The sequence below is a fragment of the Capricornis sumatraensis genome, chromosome 5, assembly GCF_032405125.1.
Source record: "Capricornis sumatraensis isolate serow.1 chromosome 5, serow.2, whole genome shotgun sequence".
Taxonomy (NCBI): Eukaryota; Metazoa; Chordata; class Mammalia; order Artiodactyla; family Bovidae; genus Capricornis; species Capricornis sumatraensis.
The window spans coordinates 53,434,302-53,450,857 of record NC_091073.1 but is presented as its reverse complement, the minus strand read 5'-3'; the positions used below and the strand labels follow the sequence as shown (position 1 = coordinate 53,450,857).

The 16,556-nt window shown below is 37.8% G+C and overlaps 1 protein-coding gene across 8 annotated transcripts in view; it reads left to right on the top strand.

Annotated features, from left to right (window-relative positions):
- COG5 (component of oligomeric golgi complex 5) overlaps window positions 1-16,556 on the top strand; it is a 275,606-nt gene that overhangs the window by 24,243 nt on the left and 234,807 nt on the right. For 7 of the 8 annotated variants that reach the window (XM_068973075.1, XM_068973071.1, XM_068973072.1 and 4 more), the window contains exon 6: window positions 7,195-7,315. The exons of the other annotated variant lie outside the window; for it this stretch is intronic. In XM_068973075.1, coding sequence (XP_068829176.1) covers window positions 7,195-7,315 — 121 coding nt within the window. The remainder of the gene's footprint in view (window positions 1-7,194; window positions 7,316-16,556) is intronic. 8 annotated transcript variants of the gene reach the window in all.

Here is a 16,556-nt window from a genome sequence, read left to right as displayed (position 1 = left end):
GTGTATATATGTGTCACTCCTCATTTCCCAACTCATCCCACCCCCTCTTTTACCCTTTGGTATCAATATGTTTGTTCTCTACATCTGTTGTCTCATATATTATGTTTTAATGGATTTTGATGTTGAGTATCAGTGTTGGTAACAACAGTAATGAATAAATTTTCCCAGAATATTAACCTGAATCTGTTGAGGCTGCTGACATCCAACTGCTAGTGTTTAGGGAATATAAAAGATACAGGGACTTGTTAAACTAGAAGACAGTAATCAACTAAACCCAGTCCGTGGGAAACTATATAGGACAGATGATCCAACATATTTAGCAGATTGCAAAGGAAAAAAGATGCTAAGGGAACCGATACAGATTTAAAAAGAGTAAAATTAGACTATAGCATTTAGGTATATATACTTCAGTGATGAAGCTATAAATGAAAATAAGGATATGATTAAGACAAAAGCCAGAATGATGTCTCTCTTGGGCTGGGGGAAGTAGGGAGGTTGGATGGAGGATGTCATGACTGGAATGCAGAAGTAGGAAGTCAAGAGATACTTGGAGTAACAGGCAAGTTGGACCTTGGAGTACAAAATGAAGCAGGGCCAAGGCTAACAGTTTTGAAAGAGAAAGCACTGATCATACCAAACACCCTCTTCCAACAACACAGGAGACGATTCTATATAGGGACATCACCAGAATGGTTAATACTGAAATCAGATTGATTATGTTCTCTGCAGCGGAGATGGAGAAGCTCTATACAGTAAGCGAAAACAAGACCGGGAGCTGACTATGGCTCAGATTATGAACTCCTTATTGCAAAATTCATATTTGAATTGAAGAAAGTAGGGAAAACCACTAGGCCATTCAGGTATGACCTAAATCAAAGCCCTTACAATTATACAATGGAAGTGACAAATAGATTCAAGGGATTAGATCTGATAAGAATGTCTGAAAAACTATGGTTGGAGGTTCACAACATTGTACAGGAGGTGGTGATCAAAACCATTCCCAAGAAAAAAATGCAAAAAGGCAAAATGGTTGTCTGAGGAAGCCTTACAAATAGCTGAGAAAAGAAGTGAAAGGCAAAGGAGAAAAGGAAAGATAGACCCATCTGAATGCACAGTGACAAAGAATAGCAAGGAGAGATAAGGAAGCCTTCCTAAGTGATCAATGCAAAGAAATAGAGGAAAACAATAGAATGGGAAAGACTTAAGAAATCTTTTCGAGAAAATCAGAGATATCAAGGGAGCATTTCTTGAAAGATGGGCACAGTAAAGGACAGAAACAGTATGGACCTAACAGAAGCAGAAGATATTAAGAAGAGGTGGCAAGAATATGTAGAAGAACTATACAAAAAAGATCTTAATGATCCAGGTAACCACGATGGTGTGATCACTCACCTAGAGCTAGACATCTTTGGGGTGCAAAGTCAGGTGAGTCTCAGGAAGCATCACTATGAACAAAGCTAGTGGAGGTGATGGAATTCCAGCTGAGCTATTTGAAATCCTAAAAGATGATGCTGTGAAAGTGCTGCACTCAATATGTCAGCAAGTTTGGAAAACTCAGCAGTGGCCACAGGACTGGAAAAGGTCAGTTTTATTCCAGTCCCAAAGAAGAGCAGTGCCAAAGAATGTTCAGACTAAGCACAGTTGCACTCATTTCACATGCTACCAAAGTAATACTCAAAGTTCTCCAAGCTAGGCTTCAGCAGTATGTGAACTGAGAACTCCTAGATGTTCAGGCTGGATTTAGAAAAGGCAGAGGAACCAGAGATTTAATTGCCAACATCCGTCGGATCATAGAAAAAGCAACAGAGTTCCAGAAAAACATCTGCTTCATTGACTACTCCACAGCCTTTGACTGTGTGGATCACAACAAACTGTGGAAAATTCTTCAAGAGATGGGAATACCAGACCACCTGACCTGCCTCCTGCGAAACCTGTATGCAGGTCAAGAAGCAACAATTAGAACCGGACATGGAACAATAGACTGGTTCCAAATTGGGAAAGTCATACGTCAAGGCTGTGTGTTATCACCTTGCTTATTTAACTTATATGCAGAGTACATCATGCGAAATGCTCGATAGGCTGGATGAAGCTCAAGCTGGAATTAAGAATGCTGAGAGAAATGTCAGTAACGCAGATGATACCGTCCTTACGGCAGAAAGCGAAGAGGAGCTAAAGAGCCTCCTGGTGAAAGTGAAAGAGGAGAGTGAAAAAGCTGATGTAAAACTCAACATTGAAAAAACTAAGAAAATGGCATCTGGTCCCATCACTTCATTGTGAATAGATGGGGAAACAAAGGAAACAATGACAGACTTTATTTTCTTGGGCACCAAAATCACTGCAGAATGTGACTGCATTCATGAAATTAAAAGACGCTTGCTCCTCGGAAGAAAAGGTATGAGAAACTTAGCATATTAAAAAGCAGAGACATTACTTTGCTAACAAAGGTCCATATTGTCAAAGCTGTGGTTTTTCTAGTAGTCATGTATGGATGTGGAGAAGGCAGTGGCAACCCACTCCAGTACCCTTGCCTGGAAAATCCCATGGTCGGAGGAGCCTGATAGGCTGTAGTCCATGGGGCCGTTAAAAGTCAGACACGACTTCACTCTCACTTTTCACTTTCCTGCATTGGAGAAGGAAATACTGCATTGTTCTTGCCTGGAGAATCCCAGGGACAGGGGAGCCTCCTGGGCTGCTGTCTATGGGGTCACACAGAGTTGGACAGGACTGAAGTGACTTAGCAGCAGCAGCAGCATGTATGGATGTGAGTTTGGACCTTAAAAAATCTGAGCGCCAAAGAATTGATGCTTTTGAACTGTGGTGTTGGAGAAAACTCTTGAGAGTCCCTTGACCTACAAGGAGATCAAACTAGTCAATCCTAAAGGAAATCAACTTTGAATATTCATTGGAAGAACTGATACTGAAGCTGAAGCTCCAATACTTTGGCTACCTGATGCGAGGAACTGACTCATTTGAAAAGACCCTGATGCTGGGAAAGATTGAAGGCAGGAGGAGAAGTGGATGACAGAGGACAAGATGGTGTATGGCATCACCGACTCAACGGACATGAGTTTGAGCAAACTCTGGGAAACAGTGAAGGATAGGGAAGCCTGGCATGCTGCAGTCCATGGGGTCACAAAGAGTCGGACACAACTGAGTGACTGAACAGCAGCAACAACATGGAGGCCTTATGTAGTGGCAGAGAGAGTTTTGTTTCCTGATCCACATGGTAGTTCCAAGTTGATTTATTTAATCTCTGTATGTAATTTTCTATATATATAATATCTAAATATATTTTTACATACTGATTTTTTTTAGAGCAGTTTAGATTCATAGCAAAATTGAGAGGAAGATACAGATTTCTCACGTATCCCTTGCCCCCACACATGCATAGCCTCCCTGTTAGTCAACATCTGTCACCAGAGTGACACGTTTGTTAAAAATGATTGACTTACATTGATACATCATTATAAAAGTCCATAGTTCTCTCAGTGTATATTCTATGGCTTTTGCAAAATACATAATGACATATATCCGTCACTCTGGGGCTTCCCTGGCGGCTTTGTGGTTAAGAATCTGCCTGCAGTGCACGAGCTGCTGGAGATGTGAGTTCGATCCCCTGAGTCGGGAAGATCCCCTGAAGGAAGGCGTGGCAACCCATTCCAGTATTCTTGCCTTGGAGAAAGAATCTCATGGACAGAGGAGCCTGGTGGGCTACAGTCCATAGGGTTGCAAAGGGACAGACACAACTAAAAGGACATGCGCACATCCGTCTTTATATAGTATTTTCAGTGCCCTCAAAATCCTCTATACTTTATTCTGCCAACTCCTGGCAACGGCTTATCTTGTTAACCGTCTCCGTAGTTGTGTCTTTTCTAGAAAGTCATATAGTTGGAATCATATAATATATAGCCTTTTCAGATTGACTCTTTCCCATAGTAAAATGCATTCAAGATTCCTCTGTGTCTTTTTCTGTCTTGATAGATCATTTCTTGTCAATGCTGAATAATTGTATTATATTTGCTGATAAAAGTATGAAATAAAAAATAAGGAAATTGATTGGAGTGGAAGCAACTGTATTAGGAAATGGTGCGAGTTGGTGCCTTATAGATTATCTAAGATGTGTTGACTGAGGGTTTTATTAAATGCTGTTGAATTCAACATAATCTGTTAGTAGAGAGCCACTGAAATTTATTAAAGGGGGGGCTAAACTGCTGAAAATTGTTTCTAAGACGATAAAGCCAGCAAGATGGATTTCAGCAAGGGATTGAAAAGCTACCCAGGAGACCACAGTTTTAAGATAAAAGTGGTAAAGATTTGGATTAGGGTGATGCTTTTGGGAATAGAGGTAAAATAACTATTTTATTATGCAACAGAAGAATAATTGGTAAGACCTGGTGACAGATGAAGTATGGTTAAACAGAAAAGCATTAGAAATAAGCTCAAAGCGTTCATATTTGAGGGCATATCCTTTATTGGTTAGGTATTAGGGAATTCTGGAAGGACAGTTCATGCTGATTAGGCTAAAGTGAGATCTGGTATTTCTCCTCATGATGTGTTTAGAATCTTGAGAGGAATGATTGCTTGGGATTTTACATTCCAAATAGTATATCTATAGAATTCTGACAAGCAAGAAAGTGACAATAGTGGTTGTTTTTGGTGACTACATAGTTGAGACATAGAAATATGATGGTGACTTTTTATCTTCTGATCTTTTGAATTTTGAATTACATGCTTCCATGACCTATTCAGAAAATAAAACTAAAAGATTTTTCCACAGTTTATTGTGATCCATACAGTCAAAGGCTTTGGCATAGTCAATAAAGCAAATATAGATGTTTTTCTGGAACTCTCTTGCTTTTCCCATGATCCAGCAGATGTTGGCAATTTGATCTCTGGTTCCTCTGCCTTTTCTAAATCCAGCTTGAACATCTGGAAGTTCACGGTTCACATATTGCTGAAGCTTGGCTTGGAAAATTTTGAGCATTACTTTACTAGCATGTGAGATGAGTGCAATTGTGCAGTACTTTGAGCATTCTTTGGCATTTCCTATCTTTGGGATTGGAATGAAAACTGACCTTTTCCAGTCCTGTGGCCACTGCTGAGTTTTGCAAATTTGCTGGCATATTGAGTGCAGCACTTTCACAGCATCATCTTTCAGGATTTGAAACAGCTCAACTGGAATTCCATCACCTCCACTAGCTTTGTTCGTAGTGATGCTTTCTAAGGCCCAGTTGACTTCACATTCCAGGATGTCTGGCTCTAGGTATGCAGGTTAGGAAGCAACAGTTAGAATTAGACATGGAACAACAGACTGGTTCCAAATAGGAAAAGGAGTGCGTCAAGGCTGTATATTGTCACCCTGCTTATTTAACTTATATGCAGAGTACATCATGAGAAATGCTGGGCTGGAAGAAGCACAAGCTGGAATCAAGATTGCCGGGAGAAATATCAATCACTTCAGATATGCAGATGACACCACCCTTATGGCAGAAAGTGAAGAGGAGCTAAAAAGCCTCTTGATGAAAGTGAAAGAGGAGAGTGAAAAAGTTGGCTTAAAGCTCAACATTCAGAAAACTAACATCATGGCATCTAGTCTCATCACTTCGTGGGACATAGATGGGGAAACAGTGGGAACAGTGACGGACTTCATTTTTTTGGGCTCCAAAATCACTGCAGATGGTGATTGCAGCCATGAAATTAAAAGACGCTTACTCCTTGGAAGGAAAGTTATGACCAACCTAGATAAGCAGAGACATTACTTTGCCAACAAAGGTCTGTCTAGTCAAGGCTGTGGTTTTTCCAGTGGTCATTTATGGATGTGAGAGTTGGACTGTGAAGAAAGCTGAGCAGCAAAGAATTGATGCTTTTGAACTGTGGTGTTGGAGAAGACTCTTGAGAGTCCTTTGGATTTCAAGGAGATCCTACCTGTCCATTCTAAAGGAGATCAGTCATGGGTGTTCACTGGAAGGACTGATGCTGAAACTGAAACTCCAATACTTTGGCCACCTCATGTGAAGAGTTGCCTCATTGGAAAAGACTCTGATGCTGAGAGGGATTGAGGGCAGTAGGACAAGGGGACGACAGCGGATGAGATGGCTGGATGGCATCACTGACTCGATGGACATGAGTTTGAGTGAAACTTCGGGAGTTGGTGATGGACAGGGAGGCCTGGCGTGCTGCGATTCACGGGGTCGCAAAGAGTTGGACATGACTGAGCGACTGAACTGAACTAAAAGATTAAGATGCCTAAATTTTCCAGTTTGCAGGGGGAGGATTTTTATTTGACATTATTTTATTATTTTAAGTACTTCAGACTGTTGTTACTCAGAAAAGTAGTCAGTTAAACATGTTTAGTACTTGGCTGCCTTGATTTACATGTTTGTAAACATATATTTGATTGTACATTTGTGTATGTTGTATGTGCCCGAGTGGGACTGTGTGTGGCTCTGAGTTGTATGTGTATTTCATTCAGAAAAAATTTTTATAGTCGAAGCCTCAGGGACCCTGTCTTCCTAGAGCTTTTAATTATTATTGCCACCAGTTAGGTTGCTTCATCCAGCTTCAGGATCATGCAAAGATGGCTGTGATGTAGCAACATAGACTGTCTCTTTTTTCTTTATTGTCACCGCTGAAGCTGAAGGTAATTACATATATGTTACTCCATCAATCTCCTTTCTTGTCATTCTCCCCTGGCAGTCAGCCTGGGTTACCTCTGTCTAGAATACATGAGTCATTATTTCATGTCTTAGTCTTTTGGATAGGTAAAGACCCAGGATTGGATGTAATAACACAAAAGGGAATAGAAGGTGACATACAAATGATATGTTTATTTTTAAAATAGCTTTCTCTTTTACATTTAGTCATTAATGGTAAATTACGAAGAATCAATTAAGGGCATGCTTATTCTTTAAGGTCTAGTAAGTCTGTTCCCCTGGGGACATAGGAACAATAAACTAAGAAACAATAAGGAACAGTAGTAGGAAGCTAAGCAGCCCTAGCACAGTGGTTGTCAACCTTGGCTATACACTGGGACTGCATAAGGATATTAAAACAAAAACAAAAAACTGATTTTGCTTTAATTGGTCAGAGTTGTGTCTTGCCTGGATATTGGATCTCTAGCATCTGAAAAGATTAGACAGATTCACATAGTCATGAAACTTTATGGATTGACTTTACTTACTTAACATTTCATAGGTTGCCTGTGATTTGCTTCGGAGAATCATTCGCATCTTATATCTCAGTAAGAGACTCCAAGGACAACTGCAGGGGGGAAGTAGAGAGATAACAAAAGCTGCTCAGAGTCTCAATGAACTTGGTAAGTCCTCTTGTTCATCGATCCACTGGTTGAAGGATATTTGTGTTTCCAGCTTTTGGTGATTATAAATTTAAGCTACTTTAACATTTGTGTATAGGTCTTATGTGAACTTAAGTTTTCATTCCCTAGGAGGAAATGTTCAGAAGTGCTGTTTTTTAGGTCACAAGTCTCATGTTGATATGGTGCCTAGAAGGTCTTTTGAATTCATTTCTTATTCATCATTCTTTTCTCAAACATTTAGATCAGCCTCTTGACATTTGAGTGTTTAACAGTCACAGCTTTGATTATTAACAAGTTGCAAGGTCCATGATGAAGGAGTTCATAATTTTTTAGGCAAAATTTGAATATCTTCTAAGTACACAAAGAACCACCTAACACCTGCATTTTAATGAGGCTTTGTGATTTTCTTCTTTTCATTGGGTACCCAGTAATTTTTCTGAAGTGGATGTGGTTAGTGGAATTTGTACCATTTTAGGTTCAGAAAGTCCTTGATTACATCCATCTCAAATATCAAGAGTCTGCTTACTCTTAGTAATGTGTTTTGAAAGTAGTTGTGCCAAAAGACTATCAGAAAGATGTGCATTTTATGTTCTTTTTGAATTTTCCTATCTTTGATATTTAAATTATGCAGTCATATTGTAATGCTTATTGCTTGTTTTTGATTATAGAAATGTAATATCCTTCACAAATCATGCTTCAACAGCATTTCAATTTATAATGTTCAAATACATTGCTTAGGCACATCATTGGGAATATACAGAACTTGTAGTGTGCTTGGAATATGTTATATAAAAAGTTAATTTTTAAGCAGTGAGAAATACTTTCAGGTTTTTTCATAACATGTTCTAAATATAAAAGTGTAAAAAAATCCTAGTATCAGCTGTTATTTTTTGCTTTGTCACATTTAATTTCTGTGCTCCAAAAAATAAACTGTAGGGTGATAGAATCATTAAAAAGCAAACACACATTGTTCCAAGGCTTATTATATTTATCATCACTGACACTCTTCCTTAATAAAAAATCGCTAGGTTTTGATTTTGATTATCATCTCTTCTAGAAACAGCATATGCTTCGAGGCAAATGGTGATGTCTTCTTTTTTCTTCATTAAGGCACAATTATTCATCATCATGTTCTAAGTTGATGCAGTGCAGAATATAAGCTCATTATCTTTCCAATGAGGCTTTGGCTTTCCCCAAAGTTTTATAAATGTTAAATGATGATGAGTTGTTGAGAAAGTGTAGTAAATGGTAGAGGTATCTCAAAATGGATTGTATTAATTTAAATTCTTAAAGCTTTGCAGATTATATGCTATTCAAAAATTTCAGAGGCATCACGTCTTCATCACTCCCCACTGTATTCTTGGACAGTCCTGGCATTGATAAGGAGAGCTGAGAGAGATAAAGTTTCTACATTTGGAGTTAATGTTTTAATAACGTTAATAAGTTAGTAATCACAGTTACAGGTACACATGTACACTATAAATGACATTTCTATGATTGGAACGTCTGTGAAATTATCATGTTTATATTTGTATGGTTCTGGTTCTCATTAGAAAGAATACAATGATAAACAGTAGCAGGTACTTGAAATTAACTTAGAACCAGTCTCTCAAACTTGAAAGGTCTTGAGGCTTGAAATGTAGTGACCAGATGAAATACATTGTCATCTGGAAATTAATTATATTCTGAGGGACTGGGGGAAATGTCAGTGACTGCTAATGGGTGCCACTCTTTGGAGTGGTGAAAATGTTCTGGAATTAAATACTGGTGATTGTTGCATAACTTCTGTCACTACAAAAAGCCACTGAATTGTATGCTTCAAAAAGTTGAATTTTATAGTGTGTGAATTATTTATCAATTTAAAATTATTTATCAATTAAAAAGTCTATTCTGGGACCTAGCATGCTGGTACATTTTCTTTTTTTTAAAAGTTGAGGTCTAAGTGATGTACGGTAAACTGCAGCATATTGAAAATTTACATATTTGCAAGTTGTGACTTGAAACCATCAATATTAAGATAGTGAACATGACCATCTCCCTCAAAGTTTCCTTATGCCCCTTGATAATTTTTTCTCATGCGTTTATGGATCTGCTTTCTATGGAATCAGAGAGTTTGTATGTGGGTTTTTTTTTTTGGGGGGGGGGTCTTTCAATCAGCTTAATTATTTTGATGCGTCTGTGTTGTGTATATAAATAGCTCATTCTGTTTTATTGCTAAGTAGTTTTCCATTATATGGATATTCCCCAGTTGGTTTATTCATTCACCTGTAGATTTGTATTTGAGTTGTTCCTAATTTTTGGTTATTACAAACCAGGCTGTCATGAACATCCATATAAAGGTGTTTTTATAGACATTTGCTTTCATTTCTCTTTGATAAAAAATATAGGTATGGAACAACCAGATCATGTATATGATCTGAAATTGCCCAGGTATTCAACCCAAAGTTGATGAAAATTGCGCTTTCTCTACATCCTTGGTAACACTTGTTACTGTCAGTCACCTTAATATTAGCCATTCTAATAGGTATGTAGTAGTATCTTGCTTGGAAGGAGGCAATGGCAACCCTCTCCAGTACTCTTGCCTTGAAAATCCCTTGGACGGAGGAGCCTGGTAGGCTGCAGTCCATCGGGGTCGTGAAGAATTGGACACGACTGAGCGACTTCACTTTAATTAATGCATTGGAGAAGGAAATGGCAGCCCACTCCAGTGTTCTTTCCTGGAGAATCCCAGGTACAGCGGAGCCTGGTGGGCTGCTGTCTATGGGGTTGCACAGAGTCAGACATGACTGAAGCGACTTAGCAGCAGCAGCATCTTGCTTTGAGTTCACAGGAAGAAGTTAGTAGAGCTAATAAACAAATCTAGCAGGATTTCAGGATATATGATCAATATATAAAATTACTTTTATTTCTACATAGTAGTATTAACAAGCAATTGGAAATTGAAATTAAAAAATACCACTCATAATAACATCAAAAATATGAACTACTTAGGGTTGAATTTGACAAAAGAGGCAAATAGACGGGGAAACAGTGGAAACAGTGGCTGACTTTATTTTTCCGGGCTCCAAAATCACTGCAGATGGTGATTGCAGCCATGAAATTAAAAGATGCTTACTCCTTGGAAGGAAAGTTATGACCAACCTAGACAGCATATTAAAGAGCAGAGACATTACTTTGTCAACAAAGGTCCGTCTAGTCAAGGCTCTGGTTTTTCCAGTAGTCATGTATGGATGTGAAAGTTGGACTATAAAGAAAGCTGAGCACCGAAAAATTGATGCTTTTGAACTGTGGTGTTGTAGAAGACTCTTGAGAGTCCCTTGGACTGCAAGGAGAACAAACCAATCCATCCTAAAGGAGATCAGTCCTGGGTGTTCATTGGTAGGATTGATTTTGAAGCTGAAACTCCAGTACTTTGGCCACCTGATGGGAAGAGCTGACTCATTTGAAAAGACTCTGATGCTGAGAAGGATTGAGGTCAGGAGGAGAAGGGGACGACAGAGGATGAGATGGTTGGATGGCATCACCGACTCGATGGACATGGGTTTGAGTGGACTCCGGGAGATGGTGATGGACAGGGAGACCTGGCGTGCTGTGGTTCATGGGGTCGCAAAGAGTCCGACACGACTGAGTGACTGAACTGAACTGAACACAAGACATGTATACTGAGAACTAAAAACATTATTGAGAACAATTTTAAAAGACCTAAATAAGTGAGTAAATTTTGTCTGTGAATTGGAAGACTTGATCGTTTTTAATATGCTCAGTCTCTCTAAATTATTTGTATAGATTCAACACAATTATAGTCTGAGTCCCAGCAGGCTTTTATTAGACATTGACAAACTGATTTTAAAATTCATATGTGAATGCAAAGGATTTAGAATAGCTAGCACTTTTAAAAGAAAGTAAAATTGGAGCATTGACCATACCTGATTGGAAGACCTATTGCAATGACTTCTACTAACCAAGACAAAGAGATAGTCAGGTCGATGGAACGAAGTAGAGAGCCAAGAAGATCCACACATGTAAGAAAAATGGATTTTTGGCACATTTATTGAAGAAAAGATAGTGTTCTCAACAGATGGTACTGGAACAATTGGATAGCCATATGTAAAACAGGGAACTTGTGTTCAGACCTTACTTCATATTAAAAAATAAAGCAAAACTGAAAGTGGATCATAGTCCTAAATGTAAAACTTAAAACTATAAAACTTCTGAGAGGAAACATAGGACATTTTTATGACTTTGAAAATGATTTCTTAGATGTATAACCGAAAGCACAGTCCTCTCCATCCCCCCCACCACACACAGATTGGTAAATTAGATGTTCTCAAAATTTAAAACTTCTATGGGTGATTCTGTGTGTGTGTGATTCACACACACACACACACACACGTGTTCTTTTTAATATTCTTTTCCATCATGATTTATTTCATCATGGTTTATTGAATATAGTTCCCTATGCTACACGCAGTAGGACCTTGTTGTTTATCTGTTTTCTTTGTAGTAGTTTGTATCTGCTCATCCCAAACTCCTACTTTCTCTCTCCCTCATCCCCTTTCCTGTTTGATAACAATAAGTTTGTTCTCTATGTCTGTGAGTGTGTTTCTGTTTCATAGCTAAGTTCATTGTGCCATACTTCAGATTTAATCTGTAAATGATATCATGGTATTTGTCTTTCTTTTTCTGACTTAATTCACTTACTATGATAATCTTTAGGTGAGATGATATCTTAAATGCAGTTAAAACATAAATAGTTTCAACATAGCAAATTCAGTACATATCTTGTTAAAGCTACAGTGTTGGTCACATATGAGGGCAGATGTCTTCAGTGACTGTGTTTGCTCTATTGTTTTGGATTGCTGAGTTGTGTCAGACTCTTCGTGACCCCATGGGCTGCTGAGCACCAGGCACCTCTGTCCTCCGCGGTCTCCTATAGTTTGCTCAAATTCGTGTCCATTGAGTCGGTGATGCTATCCAACAATTTCATTCTCTGCTGCTCCCTTCTCTTGCCATCAGTCTTTTCTAGCATCAGGGTCTTTTCCAATGATTTAGATGGTCTCTGAAAGTGAAAGTGTTAGTCACTCAGTTGTGTCCGACTCTTTGTGACCACACGGACTGTAGCCCTCCAGGCTCCTCTGTCCATGGAATTCTCCAGGCAAGAATACTGGAGTGGGTAGCCATTCCTTTCTTCAGGAGATCCTCCTGACCCAGGGGTCCAACCCAGGTCTTCTACATTGCAGCCAGATTCTTTACTGTCTGAGCCACCAGGGAAAATACTTACATATGTGACTGAATTCAGCTACCCCCAGATTGGGGTGATGCTGTGCTGGATTCAAATCCAGAATAATGGGTTTATGCTGATATCAAGGGTTGCCAGTAGTTGAAGACATAATTGTGTTATCAATAAAAACACATACCAATAAACCCTCATTTTTTAACTAATTGAATTTAATGTTAGTCAAATTTATATTTAACATAATACCCATATGGCATTTTAAAATCTTATTTTACTAGTTTTCTCTTTCATCACATAGTGTCAAAAAACAAGAATACTATCCAGACAAAAACAGGCAGCTTAGGTTTTTGTAAACTTTAGTATGTTATTTGTAACATTTCAAAGTTTCTGTACATTTCAAAGTAGTATTTTTGGGTGTATAATTTATTTCATATGGTCAAGTAATGCTTATGGAAACTAGTTTCCCTTATTATTTGTCACCCTGTGTTGGAATATTCATCATTGTTTGAGAAAAATTAATTTAGTGTAAGATTCTTCAATGGGTAAAATTTTTGCACCAAATTTTTGATTTTTTTGTTCCTTAGGGATTTATTTCCTATTTGGTTGTTTAGGCCAGAGTATATACATTTTTTAAATGGTAGTGTATCTTAAATATAAACGATGCCCCAAATACCAGCATCTTATTTTATTGACAGTGCCTTTTTATTGATTATTTTATTGATTGTTCCTTAAAAATGGCGTCAGCCTGCTTCTAGTGAATTTCAGCTTTGAATTTCTAAATCTGATATTTTTGGGGAACATTAGGTGAGCTGTTCTACTTTTCATTGCCATTATACTTGATTGCTTTATATATAAAAATTTAAGAACTATGGTAAGGTTTTATCAATCTTTGGTTTAGTAAATTGAGATTGGTTACAGGTGAATTTAGAGGTTCATTGTATTTTTATGATCATAGTTATACTTCTAGAGTTCTTCATTTTAATACTATGTAAACAACAGGGCAAGTAGGCAGGCATGATCTTTTGAGAGACATGTTTCGTAAGACAGGATACAGTTTTAGTCATTTGTTTTAGTTTTTGGTTAGAGACTTGAAATCTATTTCAGCAAATTAGAAATGTATATATATTTTAACCATATCTAAGTAGAAGATAATGCTGCTAATGCAGTTTTATTATCACAATTAGGAATATATTCAGAGGTAAGTGGTGATGATCTGTATTATTTTCATATTAATTATATTAAAACTGAAATAATGTCCCTTTGAGGAAAAGGAATTCCCAAGTCATTGTATCTGGCAAATCATTCTCTAAAATCCAGTTGAATTAGAGCATATAACTCAAGAAGGCCAAGTTAGTTATCTAGGGATTTATCTTACATACATGGCTAGTTTATTCTGGTGAGTACATCAGAAAAGCATGATGTTCAGAATGAGGTCATTCATAGAGATTTACAAAGAATTTTCTGCAGCCTCTGTAGGGATTGATAACATTCAGTCTGCTTGGAAAAATCTCCATGTCTGTGTTTTATGTTTTGCATCACTTCTCAAGTTTACCCCGAGTAGCTTCCTGAAGAAAATGCTGAATTTATCAGCAACTGAAGACATCCTTCATCATTGCAGGAAAGAACAATTGGATAGGATCTTTACTTTTCAAAACAGGATGCCAGCTCTTACATTTTAATTTGGTTTCCAAAGTGTATGAATCTACACTTGGTCAGTCTAACATAACATTGTTGGTGGACTTCCCAGTTTCTTTCTCAGTCATCCTTTCTGGCAGAGTTCAGTATTTGTTGAGGTTTCACCTTAGCAGCAGCAGCATCTTCTTAGTAACACTGAGGACAAGGATGGGATTACTCCCCTGCTCCAGGGCTTAAGTCATGATTGGTCCTGATAGTTTCATTCTTTTCTGTTATTGTTTAGATGGAGACATGCGGCCTCATCTGGGTTGAGGAGACTTGAGGAAAGGGAACTGAAAAGTTCCAAACTTTTTGGAAAGGTTTTCTGTGCAAATAAATGCAGATGAAAAGGAGGAACGAGGTGGAGACTAGACACTATTCCTGTTTCTCAACTTATAAATTGAGATATTCTACTTAACTATTTGCACCAAATAAACAGTTTCCAGATCTCTTTACCATTTCATTCAGTTCTCTCACTTTATTTCACAAACTTAAGAAAAAAAAACCTCTTCTGAATGTTATTAATAATAGTAATACTTTATATTGGTATGGTCCTTATATGTTTGCTCATGTAGTCTTACCAGATTTTCTCCCTTCTTTCATTTCTCTCATCATCCTTATTTTCCCCCTTCTTCTGTCTTTCCAGGTTTCCCAATCTATTCTTTTCTCTTTTTCCCTGCCCACCCCCCCCCCTTTTTTTTTTGACTGCATTGTGCAGCTTGCAGTACCTTAGTTCCCTGACCAGGGATCAAACATACCCCCCATCTCCTCCCCCCGAGGTGAAATTGTGGAGTTCTAACCGCTGAGCTACCAGGGAATTCCCACATCTGTATTTATAAGAGATATTGGCCTGCAGTTTTCTTTTCTTGTAGTATCTCTGTCTGGCTTTGATGTTTGGAAGTATTCCCTTCTCTTCAGTTTTTAGAACGGTTTGGGAAGTGTTTGGTTTTTATTCTTTTTCAGATGTTTTTTAGAATCCAGCAGTGCAACTATCTGGTCCTGGGCTTTTCTTTGTTGGAATTTGTGTGTGTGTGTGTGTGTGTTCATCAGATAGCTTTGTATATTCCGTTTTAGTTTTTCTCTGAACTTTTTAGCTATAGGTTTGCATTATTTTTTTGTAGAAGTTTCTCTAGGGATTACAACATGCATCTTCAGCACAATCTACTTAGTATTTATGTTGAATTACTTCAGGGGAAATCAGGTGTTTTGAAGTCATTGTCTACCAAATCTCGTGTGAGCCCACTTGCAGAGTCAATTCCTATGGTCTGCCTTTTAATTTTTTCCCCATGAGTATGGGTTATGTACACCCATTTCTTTGCATGTGGAGTAATTTTCTTTATTGAAATATAGTTGATTTACAATATTGTGTTAGTTTCTGGTGTAAAGAGAAATGATTCAGTTTTATATGTATAATATATTCTTTTTAACGTTCTTTTCCATTATGGTTTCCATTATTACAGGATACTGAATATAGTTCCCTGTGCTATATAGTAGGACCTTGCTATTGATATATTTTATATATGGTAGTTTGTATTTGCTAATCCCAAACTCCTACTTTATCCCTCTGCCCTCCCCTTTCCCTTTTGGTCACCATTAGTTTGTTTTCTGTGTCTACAAGGCTGTTTCTGTTTTGTAAATGAATTCATTTGTGTTGTATTTCAGATTCAGATTCTGAATATCAGTGACACAGTATTTCTTTTTTCTTTCTGACTTCACTTAGTGTGGTATTCTTTAGGTCCATCTGTATTGCTGCAAATGGCATTATTTCTTTTTTTTCTTTACCCAATAGTATTTCTTTGGGTATATATACACCGCATCTTTATCCATTCTTCTGTCAGTGGACATTTAGGTTGCTTCCATGTCTTGGCTATTGTAAATATTGCTGCTGTGAACATTGGGGTACATGTACCTTTTTAATTATACTTTTCTTTGGATAAATATCCAGGAGTGGGATTGCTGGATCATATGGCAACTTTAGTTTTTTAAGGAACCTCTATTCAGTTCTCTACAGTGGTTGTACCAATTCACATTCCCATCAACAGTGTAGGAGGATTCCCTTTCTCCACACCCTCTCCCTTATTTGTTACTTGTAAACTTTTTGATGGCCCCTCTGACCAAAGTGAGGTGACAGCTCATTGTAGTTTTGATTTACATTTCTCATTTAAAAAAAAATTAATTAGTGATGTTGAGCATCTTTTCATGTGCCTGTTGACCAGTTGTGTGTCTTCTTTGGAGAATTGTGTTTAGGTCTTCTGCTTGTTTTTTTGATTGGATTGTTTGGGTTTTTGTTTTTGAGTTGTATGAGCTGTTTGTATATTTTGGAAATTAAGC